General features: G+C 40.1%; 1 protein-coding gene across 3 annotated transcripts in view; it reads right to left on the bottom strand.

Moving 5' to 3' along the window:
- Positions 1–1,379: 1,379 nt before the first annotated feature.
- The window catches only part of LOC114667133 (gastrula zinc finger protein XlCGF26.1-like), a 61,841-nt gene continuing 38,735 nt past the window's right edge, over positions 1,380–24,485 (bottom strand). The window contains exons 1-3 of one of the 3 annotated variants that reach the window (XM_051925534.1): positions 21,067–21,113; positions 15,250–15,770; positions 1,380–3,600 (exon numbers count right to left, since the gene is read on the bottom strand). In XM_051925534.1, coding sequence (XP_051781494.1) covers positions 2,171–3,600; positions 15,250–15,736 — 1,917 coding nt within the window. In that variant the 5' untranslated portion in view covers positions 15,737–15,770; positions 21,067–21,113 and the 3' untranslated portion in view covers positions 1,380–2,170. Of the gene's footprint in view, positions 3,601–15,249; positions 15,771–20,919; positions 21,045–21,066; positions 21,114–24,485 lie in introns of those variants that run through there. The other 2 variants (XM_028822292.2, XM_028822297.2) reach the window with 2 other exon arrangements.

Genomic DNA, 24,485 nt, shown 5'->3' with positions numbered 1-24,485 from the left:
TTCCAAAATGGATTAAATTCATTTTTTTCCTCAGAATTCTAAACACAACACCCCATAATGACAACGTGAAAAAAGTTTACTTGAGGTTTTTGCAAATTTATTAAAAATAAAATAATTGAGAAAGCACATGTACATAAGTATTCACAGCCTTTGCCATGAAGCTCAAAATTGAGCTCAGGTGCATACTGTTTCCCCTGATCATCCTTGAGATGTTTCTGCAGCTTCATTGGAGTCCACCTGTGGTAAATTCAGTTGACTGGACATGATTTGGAAAGGCACACACCTGTCTATATAAGGTCCCACAGTTGACAGTTCATGTCAGAGCACAAACCAAGCATGAAGTCAAAGGAATTGTCTGTAGACCTCTGAGACAGGATTGTCTCGAGGCACAAATCTGGGGAAGGTTACAGAAAAATTTCTGCTGCTTTGAAGGTCCCAATGAGCACAGTGGCCTCCATCATCCATAAGTGGAAGAAGTTCGAAACCACCAGGACTCTTCCTAGAGCTGGCTGGCCATCTAAACTGAGCGATCGGGGGAGAAGGGCCTTAGTCAGGGAGGTGACCAAGAACCCGATGGTCACTCTGTCAGAGCTCCAGAGGTCCTCTGTGGATAGAGGAGAACCTTCCAGAAGGACAACCATCTCTGCAGCAATCCACCAATCAGGCCTGTATGGTAGAGTGGCCAGATGGAAGCCACTCCTTAGTAAAAGGCACATGGCAGCCCGCCTGGAGTTTGGCAAAAGGCACCTGAAGGACTCTCAGACCATGAGAAAGAAAATTCTCTGGTCTGATGAGACAAAGATTGAACTCTTTGGTGTGAATGCCAGGTGTCACGTTTGGAGGGAACCAGGCACCGCTCATCACCAGGCCAATACCATCCCTACAGTGAAGCATGGTGGTGGCAGCATCATGCTGTGGAGATGTTTTTCAGCAGCAGGAACTGGGAGACTAGTCAGGATAAAGGGAAAGATGACTGCAGCAATGTACAGAGACATCCTGGATGAAAACCTGCTCCAGAGCACTCTTGACCTCAGACTGGGGCGACGGTTCATCTTTCAGCAGGACAACGACCCTAAGCACACAGCCAGGATATCAAAGGAGTGGCTTCAGGACAACTCTGTGAATGTCCTTGAGTGGCCCAGCCAGAGCCCAGACTTGAATCCGATTGGACATCTCTGGAGAGATTTTAAAATGGCTGTTCACCGACGCTTCCCATCCAACCTGATGGAGCTTGAGAGGTGCTGCAAAGAGGAATGGGTGAAAACAAAATGTGGAAAAAGTGATGCACTGTGAACACTTTCTGGATGCACTGTGTATATATATATAATATATATATATATATATATATATATACATACATGCATACACACACACGGTATTGAGACTCCCTCACTTTTTGCACACTTGATTGTGTTGCAGATTTCACTTTAAACGTTTTCATGTCCCATCTTTTGACCATCGAGAAAAGCTCTACATAAATGAATTATTATTATTATTATCAATCTACACTCAATAACCCATAGTTACAGAGTGAAAGCAGGTTGTCAGAAATGTTAGCAAATTCATTAAAAAGTGAAACTCCTCACTTGTATAAGTTGTCAGAACCTCGGCTCTTTCTCTTCAAATCATGCTCATCCTTGACACATGTGTAGAACTTAACCGGAGTCCGCCTGTGGCAAACTGATATAACTGGACACTGTTTACAAAGACACATGCCTGTGTAGAGAAAGTCCCACAGATTACATGATATAGCAGGATAAAAACCAAACATGAAGTTCAAGGACCTCTCTGTGGACTTCTGTGATCAAATTCTGATGGCACAGATTCGGGCAATGAGATAGCGCCATTTGTGAAGTTTTGTGTGTTCCCAGGAGCCCAGTGACCCCAATAATTGTGAAATGGAAGAAGTTTGGAACCACCAGGGGAAACTGAATAATTGAGTAAGAAGGGTCTTGGTTATGTAGGTGACCAAGAACCCAGTGGTCACTCGGTCAGAGATTCACAAGTCTTGTGCTAAGATGGCAGAACGTGTCAGAAGGACGACCACCTCAGCAGCACTCCATCAAGTAGAAGTCTATAACAGCCAGCTTGAAGTTTTCCAAACAACATTTAAAAGACTCTGAGAGCCTGAGGAGACAAAAATTGAACCACCTGCCCAGAACTCTAAAAATCAGTTGTCATAATTAAATCCTAAAAGCAACAAGTCGTGCCATCTCTTTATATTTTTTTCCTGCTCCCTTGTGTGACTTCTTAAATGATTTCGACGACTACTTTTATCAGAGAATTCTTTGCCACATTCAGAACAAGAATAAGGCTTCTCTCCTGTGTGAATTCTGATATGGCAATGCAGACTGCTGTTGGTGGTGAACCGCTTACCACATTCAGAGCAGGAATATGGCTTCTCTCCTGTGTGTGTTCTTACGTGGATCTGAAGATGGCTCTTGCACAAGAATCGCTTGCCACATTCTGAACAGCAATATGGCCTCTCTCCAATGTGAATTTTTGAATGTACTTGTAAATTGTAATTGCTGAAAAATTGTTTCCCACATTCAAAACAATGAAATGGTTTCTCACCAGTGTGCATTCTTGTATGTATTTGAAGACGGCTCCTGTCGGTGAATTGCTTGTTACATTCAGAACAGTGATATGGTTTCTGTCCAGTGTGAATGCTCATGTGTTTCTGCAGACTGCTGCTTGCTGAAAATCCTTTGCCACATTCAGAGCAACAATATGGCTTCTGTCCAGTATGAACTCTTGTGTGGCTCTGAAGTTGGTTCTTGTACAAGAATCCTTTACCACATTCAGAACAATAAAATGGCTTTTCTCCAGTGTGAATTTTCATATGTCTCCGAAGACTGCTTCTATCAGCGAATCGTTTCCCACATTCAGAACAACAATAAGGCTTCTCTCCGGTGTGAATTCTTGTGTGGGTCTTAAGGAGCTCACTGGAGGAGAATCCTTTCCCACATTCAGAACAACAAAATGGCCTTTCACCTGTGTGAATTCGCATGTGGGTCCGAAGACTGTTGCTGTGCAAGAATCGTTTACCACATTCAGAACAGCAATACTGTTTTTCTCCATTGTGAATTTTTATATGGGACCGAAGATGGCCCTTATCATAGAATTTTTTACCACAGTCTGAACAGCAATATGGCTTTTCTCCAGTGTGGATTCTTGTGTGGATCTGAAGATTCCCACTGGTGGAGAATCGCTTGTCACATGTGGTACAAGAATATGGCCTCTCTCCAGTGTGAATTCGCATGTGTTTCTTTAGGCTGCTCTTTAGTGAGAAATGTTTGCCACATTCCAAACAGCTATAGGGCTTCTGTCTATTCTGACTCTGTTTGCATTTCGATTCACTTTTAAATTGTTCCTTCTGCTCTTGGCAGACAAATGAAGTTGATGAATTTATACCAAGTTCCTCCAACTGAGTGTCAATTGCATCACCAAGCAGACAGCCATCTTCCAAAAAAGCTGATCTCAAACTCTCTGATGCACATGTTGATTTCTTCATATTTTCATCATGTGGCGTCTGTTGTGATCTGCACTGTAGAGAAGTCTGAGCCAATGAAGATAAGCAGTTGTCACTCTTTAGGAAATCTGTAGAAATACAAAGTGTATGATTAGGAAATATCAAAAATGATCTGACATGAAACTCATTTAACGTTAAAATATTCTGCTAGAAAGGATCCTAGCCCATATGCACCAATCAGCCACAACACTAAAACTACTTACAGGTGAAGTGAATGACATTCATTATGTTGTTACAATGGCACCTGTCAAGGGGTGGGACACATTAGGCAGCAAGTGAACAGTCAGTTCTTGAAGGTAACGTGTTGAAGCGAGGAAAAGGGTCAAGTGTTAGGATACGAGTGACTCTGACCAGGGACAAATGGTGATGACTAGATGACTGGGTCAGAGCATCTGTAATACCTCAGGCTCCTGTGGGGTGTTCTTGATATGCAGTGGTCTAAGGAAGGCCAACCAGTGAACTAGTGACAGGGTCATAGGCGCCTAAATGCTAGCCCATAGAAGAGGTACTGTAGCATAAAATGAAGATAAACATAATGCTGGCCATGACAGAAAGGTGTCAGAACAGCAAAGTGCAGCACAGCTGGCTACCTATGGTGGTGTGTAGCCACAGACCGGTCAGAGTGCCCATGCTGATCCCCGTCCACCACCAAAAGTGCTTACAATAGACAGGACTGGACCATGGAGCAATGGAAGAAGACCGCCTGGTCTGATGAATGACATTTTCTTTAGATTATGAAGATGGGCCTGCACATGTGTATTGCTTACCAGTGCAAGAGATGGCAGCAGGATGTACTATGGGAGAAAGGTAAGACAGAAAATTGTATTCATAACATTGGTCATTTACACATAATAGAAAAGTATTAAAGCACATGAAAAAGTAAGCATTGTTTTATACTAAGCATTAAGATACAAGAGTTCGGATTAAAAAGACTTAAGCCTACATATTTTTATTACTTTGTATGAGCCAGAAAACACCAGGTCAGACATGCTAGAGAGCCGAAGAATGGGCTCCTCACTTACAGAAGGGAATGTCAGCTCTTTGGCTGTAAATAATGGGGAGTAAGGAAAGGCCTTGACAAACAGAAATAAAAGGACAGAGAGGTGTTTGACACCCCTTCAGTTAAGAAATATTAGAATTAATTAGAGGCAGGACTCTAGCAGTGAAATGCTAGATGTCAGATGAGGAAGAATAATGGCTGAAACGATAAGAATTGTAATAAAAATAAAAGGTGCTCATTGCTGGGGGCTCATTGTTCCATCATATAGGAGTCTGTATGCGCGACATACAATAAAACTTAATTCTGCTGTCTGTCCTGAGTCTCCGAGTGCTTTCTTTGGGGCTGCATCAGTCAATAGCGGGATGATCTCAAGTCCAGGGGTCCCCAATTCCAGTCCTGGAGGTTTTCATTCTAACCTTTAATTAGTGACCTGGTTTTGCTGCTAATTAACTTCTTTTGAATTGATTTGAATTGATGGCTCTTGAAGACTCAGACCCCTTGTTTCTTTTTTTTTTTTTTTGTAATTAGCAGCCAAACAATAATGACATAAAAAATGAACCATAACATGACCAGCAAACTGTGTCCATCGTACAATATAAAAAAAATAAAGAAAGAAAGATGAAGATCTCAGGAATTCAAGTGCCTGATTAAGATGGTGTCGACTTAGTTGGGGGCGGCACAGTGGGTAGCGCTGCTGCCGTGCAGTAAGGAGACCTGAGGTTCACTTCCCGGGTCCTCCCTGTGTGGAGTTTGCATGTTCTCCCGTGTCTGCGTGAGTTTCCTCCTACAGTCCAAAGACATGCAAGTTATAGGTGCATTGGTGATCCTAAATTGTCCCTAGTGTGTGCTTGGTGTGTGTGGGGGTGTGTGTGTGTGCGCCCTGCGTGGAGTTTGTTTCCTGCCTTACGCACTGTGTTACCTGGGCCCGTGACCCTGTGATTAGGATATAGCGGGTTGCATAATGAATGGATGGATGACTTAGTTGGTCTTCTGTTGGTTCACTCACTTCACATTTCATTTCTATTTGGGTGCCACCTAAGGAAAGAAATTAAATTTAGGGTAACAAATCTTAAAAAAACAAGTCAATTAAAATGAAAGAAAAAGGAGTTAATTAGCAGCAAAAACTGGTCACCAGTTAATAAAAGGGTTAGAATGAAAACCTGCAGCCACTGCTGCCCTCCAAGAGCGGACTTGGAGACCACTCCTCTAGTCAATGGTCTGATGGGAAACCCTGGGTCCTGGCATTCATGTGAATGTTAGTTTGACACGTACCACCTACCTGAAGATTACTGCAGAGCACACAAACCCCTTCATGGGAAACATCAGTCCCTGATGGCAGTGGCCTCTATCAGCAGGATAATGTGCTCTGTTATACTGCAAAAATTGCTCAGGAACGGTTTGTGGAGCATGACAAAGAGTTCACAGTGTTGACATGGCCTCTGAATTTCCCAGCTCTCAATCTGATCAAGCATCTGTGAGATGTGCTGGCAATACAAGTCCAATCCATGGACTCACAACACACAGGACTTGAAGGATCTGCGGGTAACATCTTGGTGTGAGCTACAACAGGACACCTTCAGAGGACTTGTGGAGTTTATGCCTTGATGGATCAGCACTGTTCTGGTGGCACAAGGGAGACCGGCACAACATCAGGCTTGAGGTTTTAATGTTGTGACTGATCAGTGGATTGGAGGTGCACCAAGTAATCTTCAAACACTTTCCAGTTATTAACTCTTTTAGGGCTAATTTTTTTTTGTTTCTTTTCTCCCAGGGCTGAATATTTTTCCAAAAACTAACATTTTTTAAAAAAGAACACAAAGCAATTGTTTAACATATCAAATCAACAAAAAATATTTCCTTTTGACAAATGTTACTGTCTTGCATGTTGTATGAGCCTGCATACTCTATGATTTCACATCCATATCACATACATTTTACACAGCAAAGTCTGATCTCGCTCAAAGCAGCCAATTTCAGTCATTGCCACATTGCACTCCTTACCATACGTGTTGCTTTGGTGCCTATTTTTCAATTGTCTGTTGCTGCACTTTCTCACATATATTGTTAGTGTGTACTGTAGAGAGACAAGTCACCCATTTGCCATCGTGCCATGCCACTGCCACCAAGTTTTCTGCCTGCATGAAAACCGTATTGTCACCTCTTTTCATCTTCTGAAACTTTATGAACTTTATGTATGGCATTATAGCCTGGCTCACCCCATGGGATTTGCTTCTGTTTATTACAGAAGTGAATAAAACTTTGCAGCAGCACGTACCTAAGCCACCAGGGGAAAAAACACGTTTGGACCAATGCTCCCTGAAGTTATATCACCAGTTCTGTCCCATCTCTATTTGTAATGCCACAGCGCGCTTCATCTCGTCTTTCGTTGTGGGTTTCCACTTTGAAAAATGAGAATGCGATGCAAACGCAGCCCGCGATTCAAAAAAAATCTCTGCCTACCTGTTTGTCTCGTCTGACAGTAACTGAAAAGCAGCATCAGGAGAGAGCAGCCTGAAGTACAGCAGCTGGTGATCTGTCATGTCCAACAGCAAGCCATGCTGTCTTGTAAACTCCGGTAGCCAGATCGGCTCTCAACGGATCAATGTATGTGTATTTATCCCACGCGAACCTTGCCGTAGATGCATCGGCTGCGCAAAGGCACTCAACTGGCAGCAGATCCGCTGGCGCGGCATCGGCTGGTGTCTGATCAGCTGATGCTGGCTTCTCACTCTCTTGCTCGATCTCCTGATCACTGCCAATAAAATCCGATTCTGAAAAATCAAGAGTCCGACTCCGCGATAATGCGCAAAACATCGTCTGCCGAGTGTTTTCTTTTCTGCACTTGCTTCGCTGCCTTTTCACATGTCAATGCCATCTTGCCTTTGTTTACATTTTACAACTTATGCACACGCAATGTTTAGCTGCCGAGTCAACGAGTCTAGCATTCCTCCAAGCACAGAGGGAATGCCTGTGACGTGACCGTGAGATTTGTCACCATTAACAGCTGATTGTCGCCCCCTATCCCTGGATGTCGACTTTTGTCAACATTCGCCTTCAACCCCTCCTGTCGACAAAAGTCGACATCCGCCCTAAAAGAGTTAAAAGAGAATGATGCACTTGGACAGATCATTCAAGACATTTCTTAGTAAAAGAATTATAATTGAAAAATTGTTATGTTTGTGGGGACTGTTGTATGGTGGGGAAAAAGAAAGGAGTGGGTACGGGCTCATTATATACACACATATGTTGGGTTTCTGTTTTGAAAGTAAATACAGTAGAACATCAATCATTCATTCTAACTGGGACCAAAGTTGGTTAGGAGGACCAAAATAGTTTTGATAATCCAGCATACTTGAGAATATCCAGCCCATACGAGACAAACTGTAATTAGGCCTATAATTAAATTACTATACTGCAGCAGGCTGAAACACTTAATAGTCATGCCAGACCAAAAACTGTGGAATTTCTAGTTAACATAGAACTCTTCTACAATATATTAGAAGAATATAAACATGTACAGTCATAACAGAATGAATTATTAAACTCATGGAACTCAAGGGTTAACTAAATGTCGTTTAACACTAGAATTACCAGAGTCTACGAAAAAACTCATAGATCCGGCCCACTTAAAACCGTTCTCACCTCTCTTTTGTCTTCAAAAACAACTCAAAACTCATCTGTTCAGGAAGGCTTTTAGCTCTACTTGACTTTATTACCTTTCTCTCAGTTTACTTCTCTGTCAAGATGCTAATGTAACCTGTATGTGTGTGCGAGACCATCAATTATGTTGTCGTTTTTTTTTTTTCAGAATTTACTGTCTTAATCTTCTTTATTTATTTGTCTGGTTTGTACAATGCTATATACTGTATATTCTTCCGTTCTTTATTATATTCTGTAAGTGCCTTGAGCATGGGAAAGGCGCTATATAAATAAAACGTATTATTAATTATTATTATTCTAAATGTGCTGATTAAGAGGAGCAGCGAGCAGCCGGCTATTCCATCTCCCACCGTCGCTGAACGTTCACTAAATTTTCCCAGCTCATGCCTTGTTTGATTACCTGGGAGTGACTGAACTGCTGGAGTTTTAGAATGGAAATACTGTAATAGATCGCTATTTGGAATACATGCATTTCATGCGTGTTCCGTTTCTACAGTAATCTGTGTAAACACATTGCTAAAACAGAAACTTTTTCATATTTTAGTAATAAATGTTACAAAATGTAGGCATAAACTATAGAATCTGTGAAGCCTGAAGTCCAAACATCAAATAAACACTTTCACAAAAGGTTCAAGGACGACACTACAGCTTCCATGGCTTAACGCTACGGTTTGCTGACTTGGGGCACAGCAGCTCTGCCCTGCTACAGAGACCTGAGTTCGATTCTCCAGCTTTGGAGAAAGTGTTTTTTTTCCCCTCAAACGGACATTTATAAATAATTGGTATGCACTGTAAATCGTTAAGTTTAAAATGTCAATCGCGGTTATTTCTGTTGATTAATTCATGCTTTTTTACTTAGTCAGAACAGGAGCTTATTCAGCTTATTCAGCTTCTGATCTGACTCAAACAGCGCCAGTATAACTTCACACCCGATCTGACGCTGTTCGTTTTCAAATAATATTGCATTACTTCGACGATGTTTTCTGATTGGTACTATTCGCGGCATAAAATGATTTCTTCAAAACGTCACATATATTTGTCTTTTTTTTAAAAATGTGCATTGTAGCACAAAGCAACTGGCCACCTGCATGTTCTTGCGCACACTGAATAAGACAGCGCTATATGCAATCATCAGATTCAAATGTTAACAGTTATATAGCACAGAATGGAAATCAGCAGTTCTTAGCATTCCACCACGCAAGCTGTCATATCAACCGCCTACTGTAACTTGCTTTCTTTTTGCTTCGGTTATAGTCTTGAATAAAAGTGCACTTGTTTTGTTATACTTTTACATCAACATATGTTCCTGTATTTGAGCTACATGGGCATGCTCAAAAAATACACGTGTAATGCCACGAAAAGTGCATGCAGACACTTCAGTTCGCAAGCATTGGTACGACAATGCAGTCACAAGTACACTGCAGAGCTATAGTGCGTCTTTATGTGAAAACAGCAGTGTCAGATACAAGTGGTTTCCACACATAGAAGTTAAGGAACATTGAATAACAATCAACATCAGTTTTGCTTAATGCGTTTCAATGGGGAAAACAAGTGAATTTGAGATGTTGATGTTTACCTTGAGTAACATTAGGAAACCATCCAAAGAGTTATTACCCATTAGAGAACTATGTATTACATCGTTTGGAACAGTTTTACATCAGTATTTTCACGTGGGACTGAGATATAGTTGAATGTAACTTGACTTCACAATGGCGCGTTTCAAGAGCTGAAAAACACTCCAAGTGATAACAAGAGTTACGGCTGGTTAATCTAGTAGAATCTGATCTACACAGTTAAATTCTGTTAGAATCCAACATTTCACATGTGATACAAGTGGTTTCCACACATAGAAGTTAAGGAACATTGAGTAACAATCAACATCAGTTTTGCTTAATGCGTTTCAATGGGGAAAACAAGTGAATTTGTAGTTGCTTAGATCTGCCCTGTCCGCCTTTTAATATAATGGGATGATATTTTCCATTTTACAGTCCTTCGGAATCTCTACAGTGCTCAGTGACTTCCTAAAAATGTGTGTCAATGGGTTATATCTGTACTCACTAGCCTCCTTAAGAACTCGAGGGTAAATATTATCTGGTCCTGGTGATTTCTTTGATTTCAGCTTATTTAATCTGAGCAATCTAATCTCTCTACAATTTCCAAATCCCTCAGTACCTCCTTAGTAGTCCCTGTTACCTCTGGGAGGTTATCCACTTGCTCACACCTCAGAAAAATGTAAGTTTAGGGCATCCGCTATTTCACTGTCTGTATCTTTTAATTCCCCTTTCCTATTTCTGATGTACTTCACCTCCTCCTTGACTGTTCTTTTACTACTAAAATACTGAAAGAATCTCATAGGGTCGTCTTTCACCTTATCTGCTATTTTCCTCTCCAACTGTCTTTAAACCTCTCTGATTTCCTTCTTAATGGTTGCCCTCATGTTCTCATACGCTCTACAATTCACTTTGCAGTCATTAGCCTTATACGTCAGTTTTTTCCAGGTCCTGCATTACATGTCAAGCATTTTTAAACCTGTTCCACTGCTCCTCGACTGTCTCCACACTTAAAAGCTTATCCCAGTTTATCCTACTTAGGCAAATTTTGAGCAGATGCGCCAATGTCTATCAAAGTTCAAATTAATAATTTTAGTCTTTGCATCTGCACTCTTACAAAATACTGAGAATTGTATTACATTATGGTCACTTGACCCTAGTGGTCCAATCACCTCTACACCCTCAATTCTATCCTGATTATTACAAAATACTAAATCCAGACAGGCTTCACCCCGTGTTGGTGCTTTAACATGCTGTGTTAACTTGATTGCAGCGTTTGCAGTTTGGATCTTGACCTGGAAACATTTTGGACAGTTCTAGATGCGCTTGATAAAAAGATTTTGACTTGAATAACTGTATACTTTGCACATAAGGAGCTCGAGTGAATTCTCTGCATTGCTGCCTTCCACTTCTTTTCTGAGATGTTGAGTGAGAGATCCTTTACCCGCTGTACTCTTGGATCTTTGAAAGGGAGGGACTTTAAAATGTTATATATATATATATATATATATATATATTTTGCAGAAATGCTCTCTGAGTCCTCAAGACTGAGCAATATTTTTTCCAGCATAGTGGGAGGTGGGGAAAATCGGGCAGGTTCTGTTTAACGAAGTTTCTAATTTGAAGGAAGTGAAAGAAATGTGTTGATGGGAGATTAAATATGGAGTGTAATTGTTCATAGGATGCAAAGACGTTATTTACATACAAATCTCTAAATTATTTAATCCCATATGTTTTCCAAACATTAAAAATTGTGTAAGTTTGAGAGGGTGGAAAAAGGTGGTTATTGTGCAGAGGTGCCACAGATAAAATATTCTCTAACTTGAAGTACTTCCTCCATTGGCTAGGGATCTGCACTGGCAATCGGAAGGTTACCGGTTCGAATCCCGTAAATGCCAAAAAGGACTCTGCCCTGTTGGGCCCTTAAGCAAGGCCCTTAACCTGCAATTGCTGAACGCTTTGAGTAATGAGAAAAGCACTATATAAATGCAAATAGTTAAGTTAATTTGTTAGTTAATATGCTGAGTAAGTGAAGCACAATTGTTAGTATATTGGCGATGACTTGTACTTACTGGGGTACAAAGCAAGGAATGTAAAGGAGTACTGCAGGATTTTATTTCAATTGCGGACCCAGCCTGTGTGTGCTCATCTATTTGTGTCCACATCCTGGTTCTTATAGCTTGTATATTTGCTGCCCAGTAATAAAATTGAAAATGTGGACGCTGAAGTCGAGAACAACAGAAGGCGGACACCAATTAAAAGTAAAAAGCAATTTCTTTATTCTTGGTGAGAGGAGGCAGGCTGCAGACCCTGTCACGTTCCAGTGCTACAAACCATCAGCCTGCTAGTAGGAAGCAGAGACTTCCTTTAATACTCAAGTCCGTTGACAAGAAGAAAAAAAGAAACGCGGCAGTTCATTTTGAGGTCATACATAGATCGTTCTAGCTTGCAGTCACACCCTGGATTGCAACATGCCGGAGCACACAGTGTATTTACAGATAAAAAGTGGTGAGTATTTTCACAATTTTAGGAAATACACTTCTGCTAACTTGCACGTACTTGAACTTGAATGGTTATAGAGTGTATGCAACTCAGTGGTTTTAGACAATGCTCACTTCCGTATACTTTTTTTTTTCACGCACATTGCTCATAAAATATCAAGGGTTACATAACGGTTAGTTCCGTACATTACATTAGTTATAAAGAAATTATACTCTTATAGCTTTAGTATCTGCATTAGATTACATTTGTTCAGTTAGCTTTATCACATTCTTATTTAATATATAAGTGTCAAGCTTCTTATAGTTCTATTGGCATCATACTTTTATTATTTGGAAAGACTGACGCACCTTAATTTTTAAATATTCTTTCTCAATTGTTACGTAGAGCCATGACATTTTCTGATTTAAGTCTTTGTGGGGTCTTCCTTTTGAATGTGTGGGTTTTTCAAATTCCAAATAAATGAGGTTATGGTTGAATCTAATTTCTTAAAAAATTATTTATTTATGTATATGGAAATGTTTTGAAATAGGAATAGAAGCTTAGGAAGGATATTCATCTTGACAATGTTCATTCTCCCTGCTAAAGTGATATGAAGAGTAGACCATCGATGCAAGTCTTGCTTAATTTTGTCAATGCAAACAGTGAAATTTTGTTGCTAGACAGCTTTATGTTTACTTGTGATGTTTACTCCATGATATTTAAACTGATCTGCAATGATAAAAGGTAAGGTGTCCAATTTAATATTATGTGTTTGAGAATTCACTGGAAAGAGCACACTTTTAGTCAAATTAATTTTGAGACCAGAAATCTCTTGAAATTCTGTTAGTACATTTAGGACTGCAGGCACAGAATTTTGTGGATCTGATACATAAAGTACCATATCATCTACATGAAATGATATTTTTTGTTCCAGTCCTTCTCTGAAAACCCTCTTTATCTCTGGTGCATTTCAAAAGTAAACAGCCAGTGGTTCAATGGTGATTGCAAAAAGCCGTGGTGACAAGGGGCATCCTTGTCTGGTACCACATTCTAGTTTGAAGTAGTCTGAATTAATGTTAATACACACTGAAGCTTCTTCACTTGTATACAGTAGTTTGATCCATGCACAAATGTTCAGGCCAAACCCAAATTTATGTAAAGTGGAGAAAATGTTATCCCATTCAACCATATCAAATTCTTTTTCTGGCATCCAAAAATAATATGATCTCCAGAGTGTTAGACATTATGGGTGAATATATTTCATTAAAACGGCGCAGACTATTGTATTTTTTAATTAACTCTCACACCACAAAAACTCTCATCAGCCTCTCTCATTTGCAAAGGTGACATCAGCACAATCAAGATGACAACCGACAGCAGAATTACTATAAGGAAAGAAAATTCAAAAGAGGGAAAACTTGGCTGTGCCAGTGAGGTGTTATGCATGAATCAACAAGCTAATTTATAGAACAGGCTCAGTTACAGTAGGCACCCTGGACCCCCTGAAGGTCACAGCAAATCAGAGAATTAAAACAAAATGGAGTCCCAATTATGAACAATGCTGCACATGCTCTCTGTGACACACCAATAGTGAAGACCTTCAACCAATGAATTATTCACCAGAAGTGTGTCAAGAAATGCGACTGGAGATCCTTTATACCATCAGCAGTACACCTTCACACGATGAACACCTCACTGGTGCTGGGAGAGACAAGTCAGAGGTTTTCATTCCTTTTAGCCATTCCGGTGTGTGACCAGACCATAGTGTTATGTATGTATTTTATCAGTTTTTATATTTTTTTATTTAAAGAGCTTCTGTAAAAAAGGCTCAATTTCACCCAGGGGGGAAAAGGTTCTCTCTATCTGTCTATCAATATATCTAAAGGAGTCTGCTTATATATTTTCACTAATGCCTTGGATTTTGAATAAAGTTACGGTACCTCTTGTAAGGTGTAAAATGTGAATAAAGGAAGCTGATAGATAGATAGATAGATAGATAGATAGATAGATAGATAGATAGATAGATAGATAGATAGATAGATAGATAGATAGATAGATAGATAGATAGATAGATAGATAGATAGATAGATAGATAGATAGATAGATAGATAGATAGATAGATAGATAGATAGATAGATAGATAGACTTTATTACTCCCAGTGGGGAAACTGACATAATTATTAGTAAGGTCACCCAATAGGCTCTGATAACCCCAGCAAGACGGCAAAAAAAATGAAACAAAGAGAAACAGTTCTTCTCTTCGGACACGGACGTCACAGAGAAGTCACTGCAGAAGGTAACTGACAGCTTTCAGACCAGCAGAGTCAGCTGCCAATTTCTACTTTCCCACCCTCATTCCAGACCTATGAGATCACCTGTGTAAAGTTAACATCTCCATTTCTGAATAATAAAATATATAAAAATAAACAGTAAACACAAGCCTACTTGATTTGTTATCAACTCCTCCTTGGTTTGGTAATGGAGGTCTGAGTTTAAACAAAGCTTCTCTCGATGAGAAAGACCTCCATGCAGTGATTCTAGTCACGTGTACGCCATCAGTAGAAACGACGGGAGTTCTACTTGTTTGAAAGAGCAAATCTGAATGAGTGTCTGACGGGGGGAGTTTTTGACAGCTCAGTCCTTAACTCTCACACTATCAGCTACTTGCGAATGTCACTCACAAAATGTGTCTGTCATCCAAATACAAGGAGGATTATGGGTAACAGTAACCTCTTTGCCTATCTCAGCCTCCTCTGTGCCCTTCTAACACCTGCAAACTGACCTTTTATGTGGCAAAATGATGTCAATACCCATAATGACAGCATTTTCAATTAAATACATTTTGCTGGTATAAATGGCTTGTTTAAATCAAAATGTGTACTTAAGTGTGTCCATTTCACCTTTCAGCACAAACCCACAGATTAAAACAGGCCTGCATTTCTGAGGTCAGTGATAAAGGATCATAACCTTCATTAGTAAATCCCATCTATCCTGACCTTAGCCTGATTTTATTTTTAGGCACCTACCTTCTTCATGATGGATATCCCTCAATGCGTTTGCAGTCTTCTTCAAGTCAGATTCTACAGATTCAGCCTTCAGATGATGTTGCAGGGAGCACAGACTACTGGGTGTCAAGCCTAATCCAGGAGCCTTTTCATCGGGATAGAAACACAGAGAGTCCGACTCTAATTTAAGGTTTTCTTTCTTTATGCCACTGATAGTTTCACTTCTCTGAATGTTGATGTCAGAAGCTGGTTCAGAGTCTTCTTTAATGTCACAGTCCACCTCCTCCTTAATGCTGAGGTGCTCCTGCTGTAAGTAAGCAGACTCCCACTCACAGTCCTCTTCCTTGATGTTCACACATCTGTTCTCCATGGTAGGCACAGACACGAGGCTCTTGTGTAGTGTGAGGTTATTCTTTTCCTCCTCATCACACACTTCACCTGAGACCCCCTCTTCACCTGTATATGCCATATCTAGACATACCTGCATTGCTGGCCACACCTGCTCCATATTGTACAACTTGAAGTGGCAGCGTCCTTCTTACCTGTAGAAGAAAACAGTAGAATTCAGAATGGCATCAAAAAGCACCAAACACATTTGAGTCGACTCCCATAAGCCACATCCCAGTGGTCTTGACAGAGTTCGCCTTCTCCCCCCTTTGACCTCGTCCAATGTGGACAACAGCACCGCACAGTTTTCCAGATGGGACCTCACAAGTGAGATATTATAACGGGTACCTCTACTATTTCATTAACATAACTAGTCTGGAATTTGGCTCAGGGATTCTTACCTGTAAGATTTCACTGAGCAAGTGATACTGACACAGCAGTCAGGCGTACATTGTCTTTAAAAAAATAACCCATTAACGTTAACTCATTCTCACTTATTTTGGTTCAAGAGAGCTGATGTGTTGTATGTCAATCAGACATTCAAGTAAGAACTTCATTGTCTTCTTAAGCATGGCCTCTGACGGCTCATACTGCACATAATGTGGCCACCATAGAACAACATTGTATTCACCTCTTGAATTGCTTCTGAGCAGCACTGAGATGTTCACTTGGACCACCAAAAGAAAGTTTATTTTGCCCTTAAGTGGCCTTTTCTCTCCTTAAAATTCCACACTCGCCTTTAAACTGCAGCCTTGACCTCCACAGGTAGTTTGGAGTTTCCTGAACTCGCCTCTCATGATGTGCCAAACCAAAGGTTTTCGTCGAGATTAGTCCTGCTGTCCGCGTGGTGAAACGAAATATTAGCAAAAGAAACTTTTCTTATTCACGAGTATCTGAGCCTCAAATAAACATCTCACATAACATGTTGTATCCAACTCTTCGTTTCACGTCTCCTCTACTTGTTTTTGAGTTTCTGTTGCGTTCGTTCAAAACCTCGCCTGCCTCACTGACGTCAGTGTCCGAGGGTCTGTAAACACTGTGAACTCTTTCTCACCGTTTTATAAGGAAAGATGTAAGCTCTCGGTTCTTTGCTACATAAATCACAAATCACGATACTCGGACATGTTTTATGTTTTTGACTCCGATCAGAGAGCACAGAGGGTGAGCGTACATCTAATTATAGCCGATTTTCTAAATATAAAGTAATGCAGTGTTTCAGTCTGATTAATTTTATTTGAATGTATTCTAAAATAAATAATGTAACACAACATTTTAGCATACTGGAAAGGATGAAGGGCACCACTATTATCATGAACAGGTTTGAATCCTCACCCAGTGTGTACTACAGAGTCCTGAACACATTCACCATATGATGCTGATATTGAGTGTCCAGGAGAGCCGGACCCTCTGCAGCAGATGATTACTTTCTACATTACAGTTCTTCTCCGGTATTAGTTCAGCTTATTATTGTCTCTTTTTCGTCTTTGTAAATATGATCCTTTATTTAATTTACACTCTTCTGCTATCCCAACTGTTTTTTCATTATATTTACACCTTTTTAATCATTATATAACTTTGTCATGTCATATCATTTTCTAACCTAAATAATCCAAACCAGGGCTGTGGGGGCTGAAGCCTATCCCAGCAAGCAGAGGGCACAAAACAGGAACTGGAACTGAACTCGGCACATCAAACCATCACATTGCAAACACACACACACACACACACACAAGAGCCAATTCAGTGTCGCCTAACAGCAGGAGGAAATTGTGAGGGAGCAGCACTATCACTGTAACACCGTGCCACTCTTGTAATGTTGTTTGTTTCTTAATTGTATTTTCGTTTGCTTCTTCTCTTTAGTTTGACCCCCGAGGGGGTGGGGCCTCCCAGTTAGACAGGAGTGCAGCTAATGGGGCCGACAGCTTCAGCGCCGATTGAAGGGCTGAGCTAACTGCTGTGGCATGGAGTTTGTTCTCTTTGTCACTCACTTTGTTTTAGCTTAGTTCAGGTGAGCTTGATAGGCTCAGCTATTTTTATTTTTTTTGTAGGCTTTCTATTTATGCCTCTAAATGATCGCATTGCACTCAATTCTGGTCTTTTTGTTTTATTACTGAATTCCCTGAAAACTGGCATTTGTTTGTTCTTGGCCTTAGTATCATATGTCTGTAGTTTGAGTTCCAGTCTACTCTTTGTAGGCCTGATTTTTATTATTATAATAATAATAACAATAATAATAATAATAATTATTATTATTATTATTACACAGTTTTATTGACCTTGCCAACTCTGTTTGCCTAGGCCAAATTTTGCACTCAGTTTTTTTTACTGACTATTACTAAATTGATTTCTTCAGACCTTGCATGCATGTTATCAGTTTTGACTCAGGATCTGTAAATGAATTACATCAAATTTAAATTTCTCATTTCCTTATACTTTCATGAATACACACACACATATTACATTATATATATATATATATATATATATATATATATATACAGTATATGTGGTTGAAATAGTTTACTGTCAAATAAATGCAAAGAGTACGCGACACGTGTTTCGCCCTCATTCTGGGCTCATCAGGTGTACACACTCCACTGCACCGTGGCGGATGTTAGCAGATTGCTGGCCAACCACAAGCGTTACCTGGTAGGTAACCACCCATACAATCAGATTGTGACACAGACTACGAATGCCGTGAATGTAATTACCCCGATCTACATGCTGTCAAATAAACGAACCACACGCTGTGGCGCAACGTTAGGGGCATCGCCTCTGGCGCTGACGTCCGAGGTTCGATTCCCGAGGGAGTGCAGTGGAGTGTGTACACCTGATGAGCCCAGAATGAGGGCAAAACACGTGTCGCGTACTCTTTGCATTTATTTGACAGTAAACTATTTCAACCATTCTATGATCTGCTCTTCACAAACTGAGGGCACCGTGGCGGATGTTAGCAGATTGCTGGCCAACCACAAGCGTTACCTGGTAGGTAACCACCCATACAATCAGATTGTGACACAGACTACGAATGCCGTGAATATATATATATATATATATATATATATATATATATATATATATATAAAATATATATATATACACATACTCAGCTCTGGAATGGCCAATAGGAGGAAAGCACCTTGATGGCTGTAATAAGAATATAATTTTAATGTCACTGTTTTCTGTACAAAAATTATTATTTTTTTAGAAATCCACTCACATGTACAGGTGTGGCCAAGCATAGGACAAGATAGACAAAAGACAAATGGAGGAATGTGTAGTCAGCCTAAAGACAGAATAGTATACATCTGTCCTCTGTCAGCACAAAATCTTCTTTCCTTGTTTGGAAATGGACTATTTGCCGACGTAAGGGCCTACATGTGGAGAAGACAGTATATGATGACTTGGGACAGCAGCCAGATACTTTGAAGCCGACGGACGGATGGGTGATATCGTCATCCGTCCTGAAAAGCCTTCCAGTACAGCAACGAAAGATGGCAGACTGTAAAGATCAAGATCCCACCTTGGTATTGTCTTGCTATTATGGTTTCCCGTCTGTAATGCCGCGTAAATCGTCAGTAAAGAAAGCCGTTATTTTTTCTTATGTGACTTTTACTACCGTTTCACTATGGGAGGGATATTGCCTTTTAATATCATATCTATATAGTTTTCAGTTACTTAAAACGCAGCAATTACAAAAGAACTTATTCCAACTAGGGAGCTATATTGCCCCCTAAAGGAACAATGGCTGAGGTCTCCAGGACTCTGAACAAATCCAAATCGTATTATGTGATATCATCTACTGTTGAATTCTTCTCTGTACTTGTAGTATTTCTATTGCACTATTATATTGTATTGAGGATTACTTGTGTTTTGTTCTGTGTACTGTATTGTACTGACCCCTTTCTTTGTGACACCCACTGCATGCCCAATCTACCTGGACAGGGGTCTCTCTTTGAACTGCCTTTCCCAAGGTTTCTTCCATTTTTTCCTTTAAAGGGTTTTTTGGGGAGTTTTTCATGTCTTCTTAGAGAGTCAAGGCTGGGGGGCTGTTAGAAAGGCAGGGCCTGTTAAAGCCCATTGTGGCACTTCTTGTGTGATTTTGGGCTATACAAAAATAAATTGTACTATATTGTATAATAATTTTCCTTTTCTCAGATTTTCCCAGTCTGTGTCACACAATTTTTAACATCCAGAATTAAAGCTAAAATGGTAGTTTACCTACTATTACAGTTTCTTGTTTAATGTCAACCATCAAGTAGCTCTCCTGTTGCAGTGTTTATTTGTTCAGAACCATCTTCCATTATTACAGGTGGCACCTTTTTTCCCCACAGCGATACTTTCTCGAGTTAAGCCATTACGCTTCTGTATATGATGCTTTTAATTGTACTTTAATTCTTTTTTTGGCTCCTTGATAATAATTTCAACATTTAAAAATCAGTTCTTTTCATTCTTCCAACTTATGATCAACGCCACACTTTGCACATCTTTACAAATTCCGGCTGTACGTCCAAATCTGTGACATTTAAAACATCTAACCGATTGTGGTATATAAACTAACTGGAAACATCTCGTACCCCGATTTCACTTTACTGAGTAAAATCCCCTTAAAAGAAAACACAATGGACTTTGTCGGAATTTACCTCCCTTCTAATATTAATACGCAATCTGTCTACTAAGTTTTGTATTTTATAAACGCTCTTATTATTTGTTTAATATTTACATCTGCTGCTCGCCAAACCTCTTCCAGGCACATACGCCTCAAACAATATTTGTCCTAAACTAGACAAAGTTAATGCTTCTTCGTACTGTTACCATTTTTTTTTTATAAAAATCATTAAACGGGCGCTCACCAATTTTTTAACTTCTTCATCATCCCCCGTCATACTTTTAGCCCACGACGCCAATTTCAGCGGACTAAAATCTCCTAACCTTCTCCCTTCATCAATCGCCTTATAATTAACTACAAAATCCTCTTTCTCGTCCCCTGTCTCTTTGTCGCTAGTAGAGCCTGCATCCTCGTGTCTCGCTCGGTTTTCACTCCTTCCTCCATTATATTACGTACGGGCCTATTCTGGCGGCCTCTCACCGGTGGCGATCACAACACGTTCGTCTCCTTCGCCAGCGCTCTCTCCCTATCCACCCCACCGAGACGCTTTCTGTCACGTTAGCGAGAGAAGTTCTCTGAAAGTTTTCCCCCTTAGAAGGGAATCTCACAGCCAGCACCCGATTCCCCTCGCACCTCACTCGAGGATTTCCTTTGTTCCCATTTGTCCAGCTGTCTTATGTCCTGCAAGTACTTACCTTGTGTCTTTACTGTTCTTTATCATCTTCTTTTTTATTAAACAGCGGTTGGCAAATCAACTCGAGGTGCATTACCGACGGACTGGAGTGTGATGAAGAAAGGGAAAACAAAACTTTTGCCTAGAAATATCGATATTTTCCAGTGACCTCGTGTCTTTACGCACGTCTGCTTGTGCATAACTGAGAGAAGTAGCAGAAGCGTGCAACTTCCGGTCGTAAGTGAATAGCAGTGTATCAAAATAAAAGTCCCGAACGGCGGCAATACTGCCAATGTACCCAGCATTCAAAGGACAGCTCTTCATTTACTACCAAACAAGCTACCTGGAATGGAACGGACTAAGAGCGTGGAACACTATATTGTACAAAACTAAGACAAATCAGATTTTTGTTGCTTTTTCTTTGGAGATGTTTCAGAACAGCTTAAACATGGCTGTTCTTTACATAGTGGGTGAGACTGGTGATTTCTATTATCTCAAAAGCTAAGAGTTGTGGCAGCATAAAACTGGGGTAGATTGTGATTTACAGAAGATCTTCTACTAAGAAGATGGGTGAGACATTTGAGACTTACATCGCTACTTTAATAAAACTAACCTTTATATACTCTTCCTTCCTGTAGGCATAAGAGCACCAACAGGCCCTTCATTGGGGTTGAGTGTCATCGACAGACACTTCTCTAATCAGAATCAAAGTTTTCATTGCTGTGTTAGAAACACTAACCCAAATGTGGTAATAATCCAAATATGGGTTTGCATAAACTATATTCTAATTTGAATACCCTCAACTTAAGGATTTGTGGCAGCATTACAATCAGATGGAATGTTATCTACAGCAGACACTCCTTTAATAAGAATAATAATACATTTTATTAATATGGCGCCTTTCCCATGTCAATCATTGAAGATTACTATGTCAGCAGCACTAACCCCAAAATGTCAGTTTGCCACAAGTTCATTACAGCTACCATACAATCTTCCCCAATTTGAATATCTAAATAGGTTAAGGACTGTAGCAGCAAAAAAAATTTAAAAAATCAATAAAATAACAGCCTTCAGCCTATCCGCACGGCTCTAACACAGTGGTTCCTATCTTGTGGTCAGGTCCGCAGTGCATTGTCGAGTGGCCCACGGCTGTGTAAGTGATGTGCCTTTAAGTGCTTTGATTTCTCGACCTTTCATGAGGTTTTAGTGATTATATATGATAGCCAATAAATGGCCTTATGACTATAGCTGCGTTTCTTAAACTGTTGGTCATGACCCACATCAGGATTGTGCTGATGTTTGTGATGTGTCGTCAATGAGTGTGTAGTAGCACTTTCTATGCTGACAGCCCACATTCAGCTCTCCTGCTGGCCAACAGCCTCCCTCCATCACCACCTGCAGCTCACTGGAGACCTGTGGACTCTGGGGATGAATGTGTATGTGCGACTAGGGGGCTACCGGACTAAATCTTCCACGCTAAAGGCAGGAATATTTTTTGAAAAACAAAAAAATTAATAGCTTCCATACATCTTGGTGAATGGTGGGGGCCCTGCAGCCCACTTTAACCCATGCAGAAGTCCAGTGTTGGTGTCAGGGTTGTATGATAAATGCTCTTTCAGCAGCAAAGGACAACTGGTTTGGTGCCACACCGTGTGTTCACCATTACAACATAACTCGGTAACAGAGAGGTGCATTGAAGTTGTGCAGTAAGTTTATTGCTCTTCTCATATTGTTGTTTTAAAGTGGTTCTCAATCTGCTGGTAGAGTGAAGGACATGTTTGTTGGACTATTGAGAGCTGTGAGAACATCAGACAATAACATAAGGCCCCAGACTGGAGCTCTCAGTATAATGCAAAGTGGAAACAACAGCAACAACAACAACATTTATTTATTTATAAAGCACGTTTTCATACAAATGATGTAGCTCAAAGTGCTTTACAGGATGAAGAATGAGAAAAAAAGAAAAAAATATAAAAAATAAAATTAGCCAATACTAATTAACAAAGAATAAAAGTAAGATCTGACGGCCAGTGTGGAAGAAAATTATGAATTCAGACACCCCCTGACTGGAATGCCCCAATTTAAGCAATAAAACAGAGGCAGGAGAAGGCGTCAATTGTTATTCTTTATCTAAATCTCCGAAGAGGTAACAAGTGTACTCCATGTTAGCCACATGTTAGTCACATGCTACAAAGAACAAGTGTCCTCTGTGCTCTATTTATACAGTCCATTCATTAGGTCACTATTCTTTAAAAGGAATTCATTACATATTCAGAAAACCTTTAACATGATTGGTTACACTCAGTTGCTAACAGGACACGGCAGATGTTGATACCTTAGATGACCACAACTTGATTGATAGTCCTGTTTGTTTAGGATGTACGTGACTTTTTGAATGTATATTTTTCATTCTTATTTTTATTTTAGGAGATGTGTGAACTTTGCCACATACATCTTGTTTTCCAAAAAAGTAAAGAACAATGTCCTCATTAATTTTATGATCTAGCTTTGGTACAAAAAACAGGAAACTTAGTCCTAACACCTTTTCCAGGTGTTGTCTTTATTTAATTCATTATTTTATGAATTAGGGGGTCCAACACTGGTCATTACTGCTTTCATCATCCCGTGTGTCTGCTCTGCTGGTTGTTAATTATCACTAATTAGGGTTAAATGAAAGGAGCAAACTACACAGGAAAAAGGGAAAACAATAGGAATACAACACAAGAGAGTCAAGCATTTATAGCTTTAGAAAAAAAAATAGAAATATTCCTAAATGTCTTATAAATGTAAAAACCATACTGTTGTGTTTTTCTGAATGCAGAATAAGATGATAGATAGATAGATAGATACTTTATTAATCCCGATGGGAAATTCACATAAGAGAAGAATAAAAAAGACCAGCTAATTAAATGAGGACATTAGAGGGTCAGCTCAGATTGGACGGTTGGGAGATAAAGTCAGAGAGGTGAGATTGCATTGGTTTGGACATGTGCAGAGGAGAGATGCTGAGTATACAGTAATCCCTCCTCCATCGCGGGGGTTGCGTTCCAGAGCCACCCGCGAAATAAGAAAATCCGCGAAGTAGAAACCATATGTTTATATGGTTATTTTTATATTGTCATGCTTGGGTCATAGATTTGCACAGAAACACAGGAGGTTGTAGAGAGACAGGAACGTTATTCAAACACTGCAAACAAACATTTGTCTCTTTTTCAAAAGTTTAAACTGTGCTCCATGACAAGACAGAGATGACAGTTCTGTCTCACAATTAAAAGAATGCAAACATATCTTCCTCTTCAAAGGAGTGCGCATCAGGAGAGAGAGGAAAGCAAAAAATTCAATAGGGCTGTTTGGCTTTTATGTATGCTAAGCATCGCCGGTACAAAGCTGTTGAAGGCGGCAGCTCACACCCCCTCTGTCAGGAGCAGGGAGAGAGAGAGAGACAGAGAAAAACAAAGTCAAAAATCAATACGTGCCCTTCGAACTTTTAAGTATGCGAAGCACCGTGCAGCATGTCGTTTCAGGAAGCAGCTGCACAAAAGATAGCAACGTGAAGATAATCTTTCAGCATTTTTAGACGAGCATCCG

This window comes from Erpetoichthys calabaricus, chromosome 1, assembly GCF_900747795.2.
Source record: "Erpetoichthys calabaricus chromosome 1, fErpCal1.3, whole genome shotgun sequence".
Lineage (NCBI taxonomy): Eukaryota > Metazoa > Chordata > Cladistia > Polypteriformes > Polypteridae > Erpetoichthys > Erpetoichthys calabaricus.
Note: the sequence above shows the minus strand (reverse complement) of the source record. Positions and strands in the feature narration are given on the sequence as shown.